The 17,447-nt window shown below is 42.9% G+C and overlaps 8 protein-coding genes across 8 annotated transcripts; 5 read left to right on the top strand and 3 right to left on the bottom strand.

Moving 5' to 3' along the window:
- Positions 1–1,617: 1,617 nt before the first annotated feature.
- On the bottom strand, positions 1,618–3,018 carry EAE97_011679 (uncharacterized protein; the record flags this gene model as incomplete). Its single annotated transcript, XM_038882194.1, has 1 exon — positions 1,618–3,018. The coding sequence occupies one exon, from the start codon at positions 3,016–3,018 to the stop codon at positions 1,618–1,620; it is 1,401 nt and encodes a 466-aa protein (XP_038726942.1).
- A 944-nt stretch (positions 3,019–3,962) lies between these two features.
- EAE97_011678 (uncharacterized protein) lies at positions 3,963–4,935 on the top strand (the record flags this gene model as incomplete). Its single annotated transcript, XM_038882193.1, has 4 exons — positions 3,963–4,212; positions 4,285–4,377; positions 4,445–4,563; positions 4,624–4,935. 4 exons carry the CDS (start codon positions 3,963–3,965, stop codon positions 4,933–4,935), a joined length of 774 nt encoding a protein of 257 aa, XP_038726941.1.
- Positions 4,936–5,570: 635 nt separating this feature from the next.
- Positions 5,571–6,653, top strand: EAE97_011677 (uncharacterized protein; the record flags this gene model as incomplete). Its single annotated transcript, XM_038882192.1, has 2 exons — positions 5,571–6,290; positions 6,504–6,653. The coding sequence occupies 2 exons, from the start codon at positions 5,571–5,573 to the stop codon at positions 6,651–6,653; spliced, it is 870 nt and encodes a 289-aa protein (XP_038726940.1).
- A 530-nt stretch (positions 6,654–7,183) lies between these two features.
- Positions 7,184–8,135, top strand: EAE97_011676 (uncharacterized protein). The gene is made up of 2 exons (XM_038882191.1): positions 7,184–7,670; positions 7,723–8,135. The coding sequence occupies exons 1-2, from the start codon at positions 7,586–7,588 to the stop codon at positions 7,938–7,940; spliced, it is 303 nt and encodes a 100-aa protein (XP_038726939.1). The 5' UTR covers positions 7,184–7,585; the 3' UTR covers positions 7,941–8,135.
- Positions 8,136–8,414: 279 nt separating this feature from the next.
- On the bottom strand, positions 8,415–10,022 carry EAE97_011675 (uncharacterized protein; the record flags this gene model as incomplete). The annotated part of the gene is made up of 2 exons (XM_038882190.1): positions 8,415–9,552; positions 9,649–10,022. 2 exons carry the CDS (start codon positions 10,020–10,022, stop codon positions 8,415–8,417), a joined length of 1,512 nt encoding a protein of 503 aa, XP_038726938.1.
- Positions 10,023–10,580: 558 nt separating this feature from the next.
- On the top strand, positions 10,581–12,224 carry EAE97_011674 (uncharacterized protein; the record flags this gene model as incomplete). The annotated part of the gene is made up of 2 exons (XM_038882189.1): positions 10,581–11,085; positions 11,140–12,224. 2 exons carry the CDS (start codon positions 10,581–10,583, stop codon positions 12,222–12,224), a joined length of 1,590 nt encoding a protein of 529 aa, XP_038726937.1.
- A 172-nt stretch (positions 12,225–12,396) lies between these two features.
- On the bottom strand, positions 12,397–13,633 carry EAE97_011673 (uncharacterized protein; the record flags this gene model as incomplete). The annotated part of the gene is made up of 2 exons (XM_038882188.1): positions 12,397–13,514; positions 13,597–13,633. 2 exons carry the CDS (start codon positions 13,631–13,633, stop codon positions 12,397–12,399), a joined length of 1,155 nt encoding a protein of 384 aa, XP_038726936.1.
- Positions 13,634–15,687: 2,054 nt separating this feature from the next.
- Positions 15,688–17,388, top strand: EAE97_011672 (uncharacterized protein; the record flags this gene model as incomplete). Its single annotated transcript, XM_038882187.1, has 1 exon — positions 15,688–17,388. One exon carries the CDS (start codon positions 15,688–15,690, stop codon positions 17,386–17,388), a length of 1,701 nt encoding a protein of 566 aa, XP_038726935.1.
- Positions 17,389–17,447: the final 59 nt, after the last annotated feature.

Raw genomic sequence — 17,447 nt, 5'->3', positions numbered from 1 at the left:
GTGTCAATAAAAGCGAATAAAATTTTCAATCACTATATATTCCCAGAGATGCTGGAAAAACTAGCCTCCAAAGATTGTGGTTAGTTAGAAAACAAAACAATCTTTCTTATTAGCTTTATCTCGTACATAATTCTCATATCCGATGACCACAAAAATACTTCGAAGAAGTGTATGAACAAGAATATTACAGTGGATTTTGTAATTATTTAGGATCATACTATTTTGTCCAGATACAGTAGATATTGATGTGATTAAGGGCTAGAGAAGAGAAACGGGAATCAAGCTTAGATTTTCCAAAAGCTTAATATGATTTATAATTAATCGCCGTCTTGAATCTCAAGTTATATTTCTCAAATCTTTAGTCTCGGCGTAAATGTGACTTCATCGTGCTCTACTTGCTCTATCATCTGAATGTCATTCCCAGCATATTGTATATGTTCAGCGATTGTATCAAACTTTGAGTAGAAAAATGGATCATGTATAGATAAATAAGAATAATTGATCGATTTTGAATCAAGAGTCCACTACTTTTTCTTATAAGCCTCGAATCTTTGATGATAACACCCACTCCAGGTCAATTAAAAAGAATCACTCCGACATCAGACTACCCCTTCATTCTCGTTTATTTACAACATGGATATTCTCTCCACAATAATGGAGACTACTCCACCTTTTCCTATGCCTAACGATCCTCCGACTTCAATTCATCCCTGAAAACAAAAAACATAAAACACCTTGATATACTAAACAATATACCAGAAATTTGTCAAAAAGAACGACAAAATAAATCGACGTCGGCATGATTCGAACATGCGCCCCCGAAAGGAATTGATTTCTAGTCAATCACGTTAACCACTCCGTCACGACGCCTGTCAAATTGTATTTGTTTAATGAATAAGCAGGGTCGTTCAACGTATATATACCATTTCTAAATTGAGCGGCCATCATCAGAAATACTTTCTGAAGCGTGTGTGTAGAAGTTTACTGGGAAGCATCGTACTCTTTAAACAAGCAAAGGCTACTCCATCTTTTCCTTTTCCCTTTTCTTTTCTCTCTCTCTCCACATACCAAATCTTGGTTACATGGATCTTGTCCATGTTAGTATTTCTCTGCTCGACAGTATAGATTGTGAAAATCACCTGCATACATAGAGATTCACATATCATGCATTTAACATCTAATGTATTCGCTATGCTATGATCAATCATTTTTGAACATTAATTAATATACAAATCATTTGGTGACAGCCCATCAACTCCAACTTCTTCTAGAACAGCCGTGAGACTGGAGGTTCTCGTTGATAAAATTGGACGTGGTCTGCGGTGGCGGTAGGTACGCAAGATCATTGCTGACCATTATATCCGTAGTCGGCCTGTCCTCAATCGTGCGCCCCTATTCCTCTATGAAGCGGGAACAAATAATTCTGGACATTATTTGGGTGTTGCAACATGCTCTGTGATCATCATTCTGTATGCAGCTTGCAAGTAGTGATCATTGCATTTTTCTTCCCTGTGTGATAGTTTCAGATGCTCGACATCAGCATCAGCATGGCATTGTTTAGGTACCGAGTCTTTGTTTATATTGCGGACTGCGAATCGAAGTAACCGGAAGAGCTTTCTACGAACTTGGGTCTATCTTTGATGAACTCGAGTTCTCCGCCAATCTCATCAATCCCTTCACGAAATCTGCATGAGTCAGATTTTTCAAAAATTCTTCATCAGACGTATCCCCCCCAGGCGTTACTTCGTGAATTAAACTCTTTGTCTTCTTCGCTTCAATCCTTGCATTCAATTCAGTTTCCAATTTCAAGATACTTCCATCGATTCCCCGCATGTTTTTATGCCCAGATGGATCTTCCAATTTCCGTAGTGCTTTTTCGAGAATCTCCAAGGTTCGCAAATCTTTCTCACTCGTACGCTTCAGGCGCTGTTCCAATATCGACCGTTTTTGCATTGTTCTCAACAACAATTCCCTTTTCATGGTGTTTTTAGCCTTCAGTTGAATTTTAAGCTTTAGTATGACTTTGTCAATTGGATCTTCATCTTCGGAATCAGTTGTATTCATATTCTCCCTTATCCATCTTCGACCCATGGTCGATATGCCAACGATATGGTCGGCTAAGCCGTCCAAACTATAGTTTCCAGCTTTGAGTTGTGGCCAAGGCATGCGCAAATCACCTTCCAACGACAATTTAGTGAAAAATTCGTTCACAATCACAACTCCAAATCCACTTCTCTTGCCTGACCTCAACATGTACCGAAACCCTGCATCATCCGAGACCAAAATTAACCAAACAAAAGAACTAGGTTCCTTCTCTAACTGCTTCATCTTCCACTTCTTCCACGAGCGTTGTAGAGCTGCATCTGCTTCTTGGGGTGCTGTACCCACGCGTTCAATGTGCACGCCAGCCTCTACCAATTTTGTACCAATTCCATAGAATGTGAGATGACTACCAAAAGCTGATATATTAATAAGCTCCCCAAAATTCCCAGCGAACTTCTTCAACGAAGTTACCACGTCGTCACAAAAAGGAGAATATCTTTTATTATCGATGTCCCATAGGACTACGACCGAAGTTTGCCTTGATATAGAAGTGTTTCCTTGATCCTTAGATGCAGCTTCCGTGTCGGCCAATGCAGAGATCTGATCCAGTTTGAATTTCGACTTCATTCCCCTTTGATGTGGTGGCTTGCAGAACTGAGCTTTATACCCCTTTTTGCCAATCAAACTCTTTCCCTGATTCGGCACGGAGGTGTCTTTTTCACTCCTATCTAGCCTCAAAGATGAATCAGATTTAGGGCACGCAGCCTCTGGCTCAGGATCTATCGTCTTGACCTTTGGCTCTGGAGAATCCATTCGACGCCTGCGTATGTCAGTGTGAGATGACGAACCCACTTCTGAATCCAACTTCGAATTCGGGGAACTTGATTGGCTTTCAGTAAGAGATGGGGGATACAAAGCCTCGTTTGGATTAATTGGATCCAAAGAGTTTGTTAAAGTCAATTCCGAAGAAGGCATTGAAAGCATCATAGATTTTCTTCTTCTAAAAAGTTCCCATCTTCTCAAAAGGGCGGATGGACGAACCCTTCTCTGAGATAGTGAACCCCCATACAGAAGTAAATTTGAGGAAATATCTGTGGCAAGTGACGTGAAGAATGTTAGGTTCAGACGGCATTTTGACAATTTGTTGTTGGTATTACTGCGACAATTGAACCTCGGGCATAACGAACAGAGGAATGATTTGATGTTGGGAAGCAAAGAAGCGTGGATTGAGTTTTTGGGACTCAATTGAGGAATCATTGCTCATCTCATGATCCTTAGATTTGCCTATCTCTTTGACTTTGTGTCACGAGGTCTTTCTGTTGTGACTTTCATGATATCAAGATTCTCGTGAAGAAAAAGTGGTGCTGAATACCCCGGACTTTGGCACGGCCGCTAGGACTATGCCAGCATCACGTGATACACATCATTCGGCTAGTCTTGCATCTGACAGACACGTTATGCTTACGTTTTTCTTCAACACTCTCTAATTGTACCGTGTGAACGAATGTTTTCCTAATTTACATGAATTCCGATTTGAATTCGAGAACTACTTGGCCATGCTACTTTTATGTCGAGTGATCTAGGCTTTAGGAAATTCTGTTATACGTGTCATACACTACATGCAACTAGAGATTTAGTGGTCTCAAGGCTTGAAGATGTGTATCCTAGAGACATCACATTACATAAATGAGCAGCCAAGGCATTCTTGTGCATACTTCTCTCAATTTTCACTGCAGTGCGACGAGATTCATGGTCTTTAGACATCCGAAGCGAAGATATTGATCTCGAAGATGAAGAAAAGGTTGAAAAAGCTTCTTTCTTATTCATTAAACACCCAAGTGGTTTATCCCAACTTGGTGAGAACCAAAACCTTCATTCCTCCATTTTCAAAGAAGCACACAAAACCAAAAGGTTTCGTCATGCCTGAAGTTCGCTCGTACGAGTCTAGCAATAGCAGAACTTCTCTACCATACCATTCACTTTTGAATCCGAAAATAGAGAATGATGAAGGACTATACCTACGAGATGGCGATGCGGCTACTTTGCGGCGAAAGTTCCTATATGGAGTAGCTGTGGGGCTTTTCAGTGGATTATCCATAATTCTGGTTATCTATGCTACGTTTCTATACATCTCTAATAGGAGTGTACCACAGACATTTCCTCCAGATTGTAGGTTCGGGATAAAAAATCCTCGTGGAAAGATCATGGTCACTTTAGATATCACGTACTCATATCAAGCAGTTCCATCACATCCAGTTATGTTTGAAGAAGACGAAAGATATGCTGTTGCTTCTAGTCCAGAAACAGATTCAGCATGGGATAATTTAATGCCAGGTAAATTGTACCCCTAGAAGTTTACTGGTCGAGACATCTTCAACAAAAGCTAACCCAATATCACCAGCTGGACGAGGTTTCATTCTTGTCGAGGAGCCCAAAGAATACGGTCTTCGCCCAGGATTACCATCAGTAAATGGACCAGATCGATATTCAGTTTCCGTATTCCACCAACTCCATTGTCTGGTAATATCTCTTTCCCTCTTTGCTCTAAAATCCACCCATATCACCATCTAACACCCACAGGGCATGATCCGCGAATCCTACAACTCGGTACTCATGAGAGTTCGCCCGCACATCTACGGCGATGAAAACCTCTCAGACTCGGCAGCTCAAGAATCAGAAAAACAACATACGTCCCACTGTTTCGATTATTTACGACAAGCAATGATGTGTTCTGCGGATATGACTATAGAATGGGCAATGGAGATGCCGGATGGGAAGCCTCCGTTCACAGTTGATGGGTGGGGTATCACGCATATGTGTAGAGATTGGAAACATGTTTTGAAGTGGATGGGAGAGCATAGGAGTCCGGTGAATATTTCGGGAATTGCGTAAGGGTTTGGGAGACGATGATGGGCTATACATTGCTGCGGATTGGAGTCTATATGTTCGACAGAATCTTTTAGTTTATTTTTACTTGCATCATGAATACCTATCCCCAATTTATATTACATCTGAATTTCATGATAGTCATGAGCAAACCTTTCTCCACCTCAACAATCCATCGCTTCAACCGCCTCAATTGCCCCCATCGCTAATCATCTCAATTCCGAAAACAGCTCTGGAAATAGTGGGGTACATATCATCTTCTCCACAACAACTCCAGGATCTTACAGTGTCTAACATATACAGCTAAGTACCGTCCCTCGAGCGTCCTACGGGCTCGACGGGCAGATACCGAGTAGGGGTCACTCGCATATCTCCCACACCCGAAAATGGCAGTCCAGCGATTTACCCGAAGGGCAGTTGCCAAGACTTTCATCGCTTGGCATTCGGGAACTAGAGTTTTATAGGAAGGTGATATGTACTGATAGCGGACCCTCATATTTCTTCACAGATATACATGATCAAAAAATAATAGAATGCTGGATTTCGATTATTATTGCAGTTTTACGCTGCATCGCAAATTTGAGAGACAAATTCAAACACTATGAAATAAGATAAAGGAAAGACAAAAGAGGTCGAAAAAAATGTTGACATTCCGCTCCACCTCTACGAAACAATCTTCATCCCTCCTCATCTCCTTCCTCTTCCTAATAATCATCCTCACAACCCTTGTATATTTTCTTCAAACATCCTCAGTGTTCTTTGTCTCTCACCCCTCTTCATCTGATTCACATACCTCCCCATCATCCACACCCTCGATTCCCGAATCCCTTAACCCCTCATCAACTCCCTCTAAAACTGTTCTATTTTCCGAACATTCGACATATGAAAATATTTCTCATGAATATGATCATCTTTGGAATGAATTACTCCCACAAAATGGAGGATTTTTGAGGGTTTACGACGAAGACACAGAGTCAAATGGGGAAGGAAATGTGGAAGGAAAGAAAGGAGAGGTGCAAAAGGGGAAGAAACATAAATATGGGATAACCATGTTTCACTCTCTCCACTGCTTGGGAATTATGAGGGGAGGAGTCCAGGAATTGTTCAGGGAGATAGAGGAGTTGAAGATGGAAGTTGAAAAGTTGAAGATGGGAAAGATGGAGAATGATGATGAGAGAGAAGATGATGATGAGAGAGAAGATGATGATGAGATGGAAGATGATGAAGAGACGGAGAGCAAGATGAGGAAGGAACAGAAGAACAAGAGAGCAGGAGGAAATCATGGCCATGGTCATGATTTTGGTCACATGGAACATGGGGATCCACTACATTGGTTGCATTGTTTTGATTATCTGAGACAGGTATGTACAGTTTCCATTCACATTTTTCTTGACTTCTTTGAGGGCTTCGGAAACAATCTGGAGGTCATAAATTTTGATTAGAGGATAACTTGCTCGGATGTTCATGTGGGATTATAATTGCAAGCGACAGAACAAAGCAGGATGCCATGGGATTCAATGTCTTTCTTAAAAAAGATTGATGAACTTCGCACTGATTTCACACCAAAATTCTAGACAGTACTATGTACAGCTGATGGAACACTCGAGCCGCCAAAAGCTGATTCCAAAGGAAAGGAAAATGTCGACGGGATGATGGAGAGGCAATGCAAGGACCCTGAAGAGTTGTGGAAGTTGAGCATTGAGTCTTTTAAGGCAACTAGTTAGACGGTTGATAATCTAATTCTATCAATTCTCGTTGTTCGCACTCTCATGACCTTTGCAAGATAATTTGATTACGGAATACAATCGCAAACCTAAATCCTTGAAGATAATCAACCATTCGTTCTAATAATTCTTATGGCATCATTGAGAAGTATCTTGACATATTTTGCCAACGCGGTTGACAGTGGTTTGATAAGCAGTTTCGATTTATGAATACAATGGCAGGTCGCTTCTGTTGTGCAATACTAAGCTCAACATCATGCACATCTAACATGCATTTACACCACATCTCACGCACCACAATATGTATGGCCGTTTTCTCACCGCTGCTAAAGTGGCTCCATGACATTGTTCTAAAGATCGCAATCACTTACTCGGCCAGACCATCGCGTGATTACTAGCTTGTCTAGACTCGGCGAATAAAGTGGTAGTAACTTTATCCCACCATTTATCTGGCCGATTTCTTCATGAATACATATTCACGATGTGAGGGATGACTTTGAGCATTGCCATACCGGATATACGGCAGCGTAAGTTGACTGCTGTGCTAACAAGAGAAAAGCGAAAGTGCAAACAACACGCCAGATGGCAGTTCGTTGAATGATGAGAGAATCCGGTCTTGCGATACCCCCCTGTATATTGTGCGAGGTGATAAATGTACCCCTCACTCAAGCAATCAAGCAACCCGATGAGACTTTTGACACCAGTTCCGACACCGTGAAGATAGAAACGAGACCGGGAATGAACTATCACCGGACTGAATGGACTGTGGGAGGATCATATATCCAAGCATTTACTATATAAACCCGTCTTAACTGTCGGCCAGCAACACTCCCAAAAAGGTCAGCCAGGTCAAGAAAATATCAGAATAAGAAGCCTTTTCAAAGAGCACTTGTCCATACACAACGACCGCACACCGCAAATTCGCCACCATCATGCATTTCCAAACCTTCTGTCTTGCATCAGCCACGCTGGCCATCGCCGTTATGGCAGCACCGATCATTGAACTCAGCTCACTTGGTATGCCTACTGCTCGTCACATATTTGTATTCCACTGACATCGATATGACAGCCACACGTGAAGCTAGTGTTCCTCGGGGTTTCTTCAATAACAATGATGCAGGGTCAGAGGTGAAGCGAGGATTTTTCAACAATGCAGATGTATCAAATGTTTCAAAGGAGAAGCGAGGATTCTTTAACAACGGAGACTCAACGGCGGAAGTTTCAAAACGCGACGAGGAGGTTGATGATGATGGGTACTATTACACATATACAGACAGTAACAAGTAAAGGAACTGGAATTCATGGATTACTCAGTCGGAAGTGGAAGATCTGAGGGAATAGTAGTTTTTATCGCTGTGGGATTACTTTTCAAGTTGGTGGTTGTGTTGGGCTGACTCAAGGACGCACGCGACCGATTAATACAGCATTGGATCTCGTCTATTTTCAACAAATGACAATTCTTATTTCTTCTTCATGTGGGAATAAAATCGCCCTCAATCATGACAATGGCACGTGTATCTCGTTGATGAACAAATGTTCGCGAAATAATCAAGGGGAAGTAGCCCGTTAAGTGATTAATGTTGAGCGACAAAGAATCGTACTTATGGAAGTAGGATGAATACTCATAATTCATTAAATTGATATACAGAGTTGAGAGGCTAATAGTCTAAACATGAAATGAGCTTAACTGTACGCCTTTCTCCTTTTTCCCAAACACCTTTACATCTATCCCTTTTAAATATACAGTCGCAAACTTCGGCATCAAGAAGTTTTCGCTACAAGCGGTGACGTCCGGCTTGCGAATTTCACGTTAGCAGCTTGTGGACTTTGCGATGCTAACTTTCTTCTCAAAATAGCCATGGTTCTTTTGGGGATCCAGACTCGACTACCCAAAACGACGACCCCAGTCAATAATGCAAGACTTCCAGCTTGATGGGCAGAAGCAAGTGGAGTGGGTACCAAGTATATCAGAGTGCTGATACCCAAAGTAACTTGCAACATCAAAAGATGGACTACACCAAGCATTCCTTTTGCCCCACTTTTTGGGAGTGCAGCTTTAACTCTAGGGTTGAAGCGTGAATATGCCCATAGAGCGAGAATAGCAGTAAATGAAGTAGATGCTAGTATACGGTGATCCAATTGCACTGTTGATGGATTCTCGAGCATATTACGCCACCACAAATCACTACGGTCCGGTTGTCTGGAATAAAACTCGGAGAAGAGTTCGGACTTTGGTGGCGCGAATCCCTTGCCCATTCGAGGGAATTCATTATAAATAAGACCAGCATCAAGACCCGCGACTAATCCACCGGACATAGCTGTTGTGAAGACAAGAAGAGCGAGACCAGCAACGGATTTACGGAATACTGATAGTGAGGACGATGATAGACGAAGAAGATGAGCATGCGCCTGAGCGGGTGTAGAGTTAAATAAAAGTTTGCGGTCGCGAAGAATTGAGAGACCGTTCCAGAGCATTGCAGTGTAACAGATAAAAGCAGTGCCGAGATGTGTGGTAAGCCTGTATTGAGAAACACGGGGATGAGAGCCGGGGGCGAAAAGATCGTCTTTCAATCCTGACTTAACCATCCACCAACCAATAGCTCCCTGAAAGCCAATAAGTCCCGATATTCCAAATAAACGAAGAGCCATAGGCTTTGAGACTTTACGACGGGCGACGAAGTAGACCGCTGGGACAACAAAAGAGAGTCCAATAAACCGACCCCATAGGCGATGAAACCATTCCATAAAGTATATCTTTTTGAATTCTGACATAGTCATATGTGGATTGAGAAGCTTGAATTCAGGTGAGGCTCGATATAAGTCGAATTCGCTCTCCCAGTCTGCGGCAGAGAGAGGTGGAAGAGATCCAGTTACGGGTTTCCATTCTGTAATACTAAGACTTGAAGGAAGTCAGCAAAGCGCTTCAAGATGGCTGCATTGGAAACCAGAAGGATAAATAAGGCAAACGAAAGAATCTTGGTCACATCACACTTACCCAGACTCTGTCAACCGTGTGAGACCTCCAAATACAACGATTCCAAATACACTTGCAGCACTTCCCAACAGCCAATAACCCACTGATTTCGAACTTGTTTCCGGGAATCTGCTTCGTGATGATTCTTTATTTATTGCTTGACTTGATTTGCTCAAGGATTCAGCCAGCGAACTTAGTGGCGAGGCTCCATTGGCAGATTCAGTAATTGTAGCTATATTACTATTGAATCGTATTGAGCGGGAAGATATGGATTTGGCGGGGAACTTTGTTTGCCGCAATGTAGGACGAGGTTGTTTTAAACATTGATGACATATAAAGAAATCCCTAGATAATCTGGGAGCTGCCTTTCGCAGTCCTGGTAATATTGAAGCCATTGATCAAAAATTGAGGTGAAGAAAACAAAAAGAGAGAAGAGATAGTGGCATGTTTTTTTGGAAATATAGGTGTTTACCTCATTATTACTAACCTTGACTCAATCTCGCTCCAGATCTCGAATAATTGTGGATTACCTCAGCCATCGAGAGAAATTACGGTCACGGGATTTGGCGAAACCGTTTTCTCCGGTTACAAAAGTTTGGCGGGTGAGCGGGTGAACCATTCAAGCAGTCAGTATTCAATACCAAGCACAATTGATCGACAGCAAGGGTTCAGATCGATTGAATCCGATTAATCCGTATTAATTATTCTAATTTGACACCAGATTCGCATATCCTGAGTACGACCACAACGACGACGACGACGTCTCCAGTTTTAATGAAAAGGAGGAATCCGTATCGTGTCGTGTCTACAAAGGTAACATAGAATTCGAACAATCTCAATGAATTATATTTTTATACTTCATTGATCTTACACACATATATTTGACACTTCATTCTTCTACCTAAGGCATGCAACAATTGTTCTCTCCTTTCATTTAATTTTTAATTAATGCCATGTTCTCAGCTCGCAACACCGATACCCCAAATCCATTTCGACCCGCGCTCCAATACCTTATCAATACTGCGAATTCTAATCTACCGCGAACTCGGTCGAATCATCGAAAAAGATATTCAATTAGTAGTTTGGACTCAGATGGGGAGAGCGGTGATAAGATGTCTTCCCGAAATGCAACGACCTCATCTGAACTTCACCCATCCATCCCACTCATAAATATATCTAGAAGTCCTTCCCCTTATCGCCCAAAAGCTGCTTCGGGTCCCGACCCGACATCAGAAAGCGACGAAGAATACGATAATTGGGGCACATCATCCAGGCGACCTATTCTTTCCGGGGTAGAACCAAAATACATAGGTTGGCGATATGCGCTCTACAGTGGAGGACTGGGTCAATTTCTCTTCAACACAACATTAGGCTGGCGGTTTTATGTCGGAGTTCTGGTATTTTGGTTAGGGGGCTGTGGCATAGGTCTGACTGTCATGAACAGAATAGTTCTTTGGAGTGGGTACCTACAAGAAAATTATACTTCATATACTAAGCTTATGATCTTATTAGCCGGAGTTTATAAGTTTCCCTGGCCTTTAACGACTACATTTATCGAATTATTGATTACCCACGGATTTTTATGGCTTTCGGCATTCCTTACAAGATTAGCAAGTCCAGTGTGCATCACTGCTGGGGTGTCGAGTGCGGTTGCGCCAAGTACACCTTTACATAATTCAAACTTACCTGGGTTTAGAGGAGAGGGAAAGAAACATGGATTACTTTCGACTCTGGGAAGGTTGTCATTTGCAAGTTCCGGAGGTATTGCTGGTGGTGGGCTGTTCGAATTTGACTATGCTGTCGCTCGGCAAGTCTTGCCCCTCGCCATTATCTTTGTGGTGAAACTTATACTGAGCAATATCTCTTTCGCTTACGCCGAACTTTCTATATATGTCATGGCTAGGATTGGAATCATTCCATTTTCTCTACTATTCACTGCGATCCTTGGGCAACAGCAGCATTCTGCATCCACTATTTCATCAGCGTTGATTGCTACTCTCTTTCTGCTACTAGGCACGATGAAGGCTGGCCTTCGTGCTCCATGGGAAAGTATAGTTGCTGGAGTCTTCTCGTCCATTTTTGTCGCGTTATATCCTGTTCAGATTCAACGTACATATAAAGCGCTGGTCGCTCAACTTGTCCCTCAAGGCGACCTCATAGGTGGTTTCGCTTCCAGTAACGGCCCATCTGATTTCTCTGGTTCCCGCGAAGAAAATCGAGCATACTGGCGTCTGCTACACTATACTTCCCTTCTCTCCATCCTCATTTTCATCCCTATTCTCCTCTTATCTGGTGAACTGCCAGATGTCTATCGCAATTGCTATTTCCTGGATGTATTCTTTCATTGGTTGATGGTTCTTTGTGGCGGCACTGGATCATGGGCAGTATTCTGGTGCACAATTGCATTGACTAGAGCAACTGGTCCCCTTACGACAAGCTTTTTGTTTGTGCCAAGAGCTGCATTCTTACTACCAATTATGGCCGGTTTCAAGCTGCCAGCTTCCAATTGGATTGGTTTTGGTATGTGTTGGGCTAGTTGTGCTTGGTTTCTAATCGGGCGGGTGAGAGAAGGAAGACCCATTGAAAGATTGAGGTGATGGAATCATTTTCAAGTACCCTCGCACGATTTATTGTATAAGTGCGGAACATGGGAGTTGGATAGATGTCAGTGTAAATTAACGAGAATTTTCATAGAATGTATATTTAAGGCCTTGTGTCTGATATGATTCAACTATTAGGAAAGCCCTCAACAAAACAATGTTGTGCTATTCAATCCTTAGCTGCAGCGTCCATGAGAGCTTTCACAGTGGCGTTAGTAGCATTTTTAACTGCTCCCAGCAGGACATGCGAGGTAGAGTCAGCAAATGCAACAGCCGTGGCATTTGTGGTACTGTTCCCTCCCCTCCCTAGTTCCTCTGCCGAGCATATTCCTTTCGCATAAAAAATCGGAAACTGGGCCACAGGCCCACTCGCAAACCCGTAAAACCATATCCAAGCGATAAGTGGCGTTACAATACTTCTTATACGATGAAACCTCAATTGATTCAACACCTCGGTCAACCGGACGTCTGGAATCTCTTCCACATCATGATATCTGATGTCACGAAACCCCATGTCGCCTATCAATATCAAATCAATTAGAACAAACGTCTCCCAGGAAAGCAAGAGTATGACACTGTTTAGCAGCGCCATCATCGAAGGGCGGCCACAGTAGTAGGCCTGGTCATCTTCAGGAAGAACAATCTCAAGGTATACGGTTGTGAGGAGAAGTATAAAAGCGAGGTATATGTGGAAGAGTGCTATGACGGCGCACTTCTGAAGACCTTTTATCTTGGCTCGTATGCTGGCATTGCGTCTTGCATCGTCTTGCTCAACGGATGGGTTCAAAGGATCCAATGAATCTAAATGTGCAGCTGCTTGAGATGCAGTCTCGGCTTCGTGGTTCGCATCTGCCCCCTCGCCAGATGCGGAACCATGATCAATTTCTGTCTTGGCTGAAATCTGGTGTATCGATTGGGAATCAGATTCTGTAACGAACCAAGCCGTAGATGTGGGTGTGAGCTGAAGAGAAGATGAAACTTCACTCTCTTGTTCGCCCTTGTCGCCTACTGGCGTCATGGAATTGGTTTCAAAGTCGAGTTCGGATACAGGTTCGACGCCAGCGTCAGAGTCCCTACCAAAAATAACATCGGTATCTCTTGGTGATGGGCGGCGAACTTTCTCATATCTACCATTTCCGTCTTCCTTGTCTTTGTTCTCAACTTTGGTCTTCTCTGCATCGGTAATCGAAGATGAAGGGTCAGGATTTGAAGTTTGAGTATCCTTCGCAACGGCTGCAGGATTCGAAAGGCAGGGCTCGATTGAAACATCAGATGCAGTGGTTATGGCTTGTTAGGTGTTAGTCATTTCATTTTCATACTGTGATGGACGATCTATTCTTGAGAATGAATGCAAAATGGAGTTACTTACGAGTATATTGAGAACGACTGCTGTTATGGGCCGTCATGATTGCTACGTATTCTCCTTTGAATTGATGATTCTTTTGAAGCAATTGTTATTTCATTTATCTTTTCTTATGGAAGAAACATGAAACGTGGTTTCTGGAAATAGAAATGAATCTACTGAGAACTTGTAGAAGTTCTTATCTTCGCTTTGGAGCCGGAAACGTCATAGTATAATACTAACATCACACTAACATCCACCAATTAGTTGACAAGATGGAAATGGTGATTATGAAATAAAGGTAGTAGAAGAAGGTGCTAGCCTGAATAGGCATATGATATGTAATTAGATCGATTCCAGAGCCCTAAGGGGTATGGCTTAACCAATGGTAACCATGTCCATTGTAATGAAATTCATTTTTCTTCTAACTATACTAATTACTGCACCATATTTCGCTAATAGTCCTTGAAAGTTAACTAACACAATTCAGAGTTGGTGATTTGCAAGATCGAGTTTTGTTCTAAGGCGGGGTGCTCTTTGAAGCTCATGTCCGTGGAATTTTTTCTCTACAAGATGCGAGGGCATAGTTCATCGGGAATCTTCTCTGATTCCTAAACAGTTACTTATGCACTTTGTTCACATTTCACCTTCTCCATGTCTTCAAGCTCAGCCCCACTACCTGTCCGATGCCAAGCTTTACGCTAATACTACCGACCTGGCGCTAACCTTCTAGTTTAACGGTTGCTAAGTGAACTAATCCAGACTACTGTCCCCCACCGGCATTTCTAATAACGTCACGAGGGTTTGAAATTCGTCCCGCTTTCTCATTCGAGGCTGAGAAGATATCGATAGAACATCTGGATACCAAAAAAGTCTTCTTTGGCGGGCTTAGTGGATTTCGATCTGGAGTTGGCAAAAGGATAGAGAGTCAAATATCACCGAAGAGAAAAGATACCAAGGCCTCATGAGAAACACAAGATCCAGAAAAACTATTGTGTATGCTCACCGAAGGCCTGACGAGTGAGTTCAGTCGAACGTAGAGAAAATGCATGAATCCCAATTTTCGATCATGCAGCCCTGAGGGGCTTCTACGCGTGCGCCTACATTCACGTTAGCACATCGCACCGGAAGGCGCTGCCTTGTTCTCGAAGAGCACCCGGCGACGTGATACGTCTCAGGTGCCGAGATGCTAGAATGAATCAGTTGAATCACTTCTATTGCACTTCCGACACAAATATGAGATTCTCGCAAATAGATAGGACATGAGATTTAAAACAAGAAGAGGCAGATTAAGCAGTGTTTGGCTGAGAGAAAGTTCTATCATTGATAGAACATTAGAGAACTTACCGGCATCCAGAAATCTCCTGAGATGGAGATTCATCAGCCCTGTTGCTTGACCAAGGAATCGGAAGACTGAATATATGTTACAAAACCATGCAAAGATCAGTATTTGGTTGCTTTTTTCTCCTTTACCCAGCTCGCTTTCCCAGTGGAAGGCTCTTGTATCCCCCGATGTAAAATTGCGATTGAATGATTCGCTATCCGGAATTGCTCAAAGCGTACCCGGAAAAAAGAGCCTGATCAGACTTTCAGTGACTGGTTACCCGACCTTTCAATTTCATGATTCCTTCTTTTTCAAACCGTTCACAGATTTATCAATGGCCTATCAAATTACATCCTCAATATGAAAAGACTTTGAAATTAATAATTCGTCTTATATCTTTTAGACTCTTCGTTGCACGATCTGTCATCGCACAGACATCGTGCTACCTCTGGCACATCATTTGCCATCGTAGCACCCGAGAAATCCTTTTCACGGCAACCCATAAAGCTCTGTTGTTTCTCGAGTTATCTTGACCATTACATACAGATATTCACACCAAGTCTTGGCATTTGTTCTCATAAAGTCATGGTTTACACATAATCATCATGCCATTATGCATAAAGTGTAAAAGACTTCGCACTTGGATCACTTCCAAGACGATGATCCAAGCTTCAAAGCCTCAGAACCAGTCAAGCTGGCCCATCTCATGGAATGGATGGGAACCGCATTTGCATCATCATAAAAATCTAGCAAGCCTCCAGGTTTCTACTGATAAGAGCTGCCGGTTGTGCCAGATGTTGTTGAAATTTCTGAACGGCGATCATTACTTAAATCTGGAGTCTTGGCGCAAGTTCTCACCAGAGAATTCCCATGATTTGTATTTCAGCTGCAAGCTTCTTCGTGAGCGAAATGGAATGGTGATGTATGGAGGGCTCTGTTTGCAACTCTACGTGCAGGGGGATAAGCACAAGATCTGGCCTTTGAAATATCACCAAGCACCAGATCCATTGGCATCAAACACCGTCAACATGACAAGAGAATGGCTCAGAGAATGTTTGGAAAATCATGATGGATGTCGCGTACGATTCAATTCGAAGTGCCTCCCATCGAGGCTGATTGACGTTGGGTATCCCGATAAAAGCGGTGATTTCAGTGTACCACATCTTATAGACACTTATGGATCTTCGCCCTCTGGCGTTAAAACTGGGATGGACTGGCAGTACGTCACTTTGAGCCACTGCTGGGGTAAATCGACGCACTTGTCAACTAAGAAAAACACTTTGAATGAAAGAAAATACGCAATTCCGGTTAATAGTTTGAACAAGACATATGCAGACGCTGTACGAGTAACTAGAGAACTACAAATGCGATATTTGTGGATCGATTCGCTTTGCATTATTCAGGACTCCGATGAAGATTGGATTGAAGAGTCGTCCAAAATGTGCTTCGTCTACAATAACGCTGAATTCAACATCGCAGCTGCAGCAGCGCTTGACGGAGATAGCGGTTTCTTACCCGAGAGATTGAGTGTTAAACTTGGTCATGTTCTTGGCTCAGAGACAAAGAGTATAGTGAGATCTTTGTGGATTCGACCGTGTATTCAAACCGGACACGAAACTGGTGAAGTGGGTATTTCTCTACCATGCCCACTTTTTGGCAGGGCCTGGGTACTCCAAGAAAGCATTTTGGCGGCTCGGACGTTGATATACTCACCTGTTGGCATGCACTTCCGATGTCGCAAGAACAAAAGATCTGACGAAGACCCAGCGAAAGATGCAGGAGATCTTGATATCTTTGTTGGTAGTAAGCTTGCTACCTTTCCTTACCTAGCTCTGAAAAAAGGACAAAAGCAATTCTATTTTCCCCGAGAAATAGACACCTGGTACCAACTGCTAGAAGCGTATTCAGGAAAGCAAATATTGCATAGAAAAGACAAGCTTCCGGCAGTTGCTGGTTTGGCGTATCAGCTTGGATCAATCATAGGAGATACGTACCTTGCAGGCCTTTGGGCGCGCGATTTCCCGCAAGCATTGTGCTGGCTGCCTCGTCGGCCTAGTTCTGGATGCGTTCGTCGCTCCAAGTTACCGGCTGATTCTGAATATAGCGCCCCTTCATGGTCATGGGCATCGTGTCGTACCCTCTTCAGTTATGCTCCCGTGGCTTTCAAGAGCATCAAACTGCTAACAGAAGATACACCACTTGGTTATTACTCTTGTCCAGATTTCGAGGATACAGATATTTTGTGGGATGCAATGTTGGTAGGCGCCCACATAGACTTCGTTTCCAATCGCTATGGGCCAGTGAAAAGTGGATCAATCCCTGTCAAAGGCCATCTTCTTAAAGTCGATATTTCTTGCTTCGTGAGTCCATTTCGAGAGAACGTCGCAATGTACAACGGGCTGGCACTAGGGATGTTTTACGCTGATGCAAAATTGGATGTAAGGAAAAAATACTGGGCCCTTCTATTAAGAATGAGCGTCGCAAGACCACCATGAAATCTTGGAGTTCGACGAAAGAACGCACTTTGGTAATGTTCAAGCAGGTGAGCGATGGA

The sequence above is a fragment of the Botrytis byssoidea genome (genome assembly GCF_014898295.1).
Source record: "Botrytis byssoidea strain MUCL 94 chromosome Unknown BBYS_040, whole genome shotgun sequence".
Lineage (NCBI taxonomy): Eukaryota > Fungi > Ascomycota > Leotiomycetes > Helotiales > Sclerotiniaceae > Botrytis > Botrytis byssoidea.
Note: the sequence above shows the minus strand (reverse complement) of the source record. Positions and strands in the feature narration are given on the sequence as shown.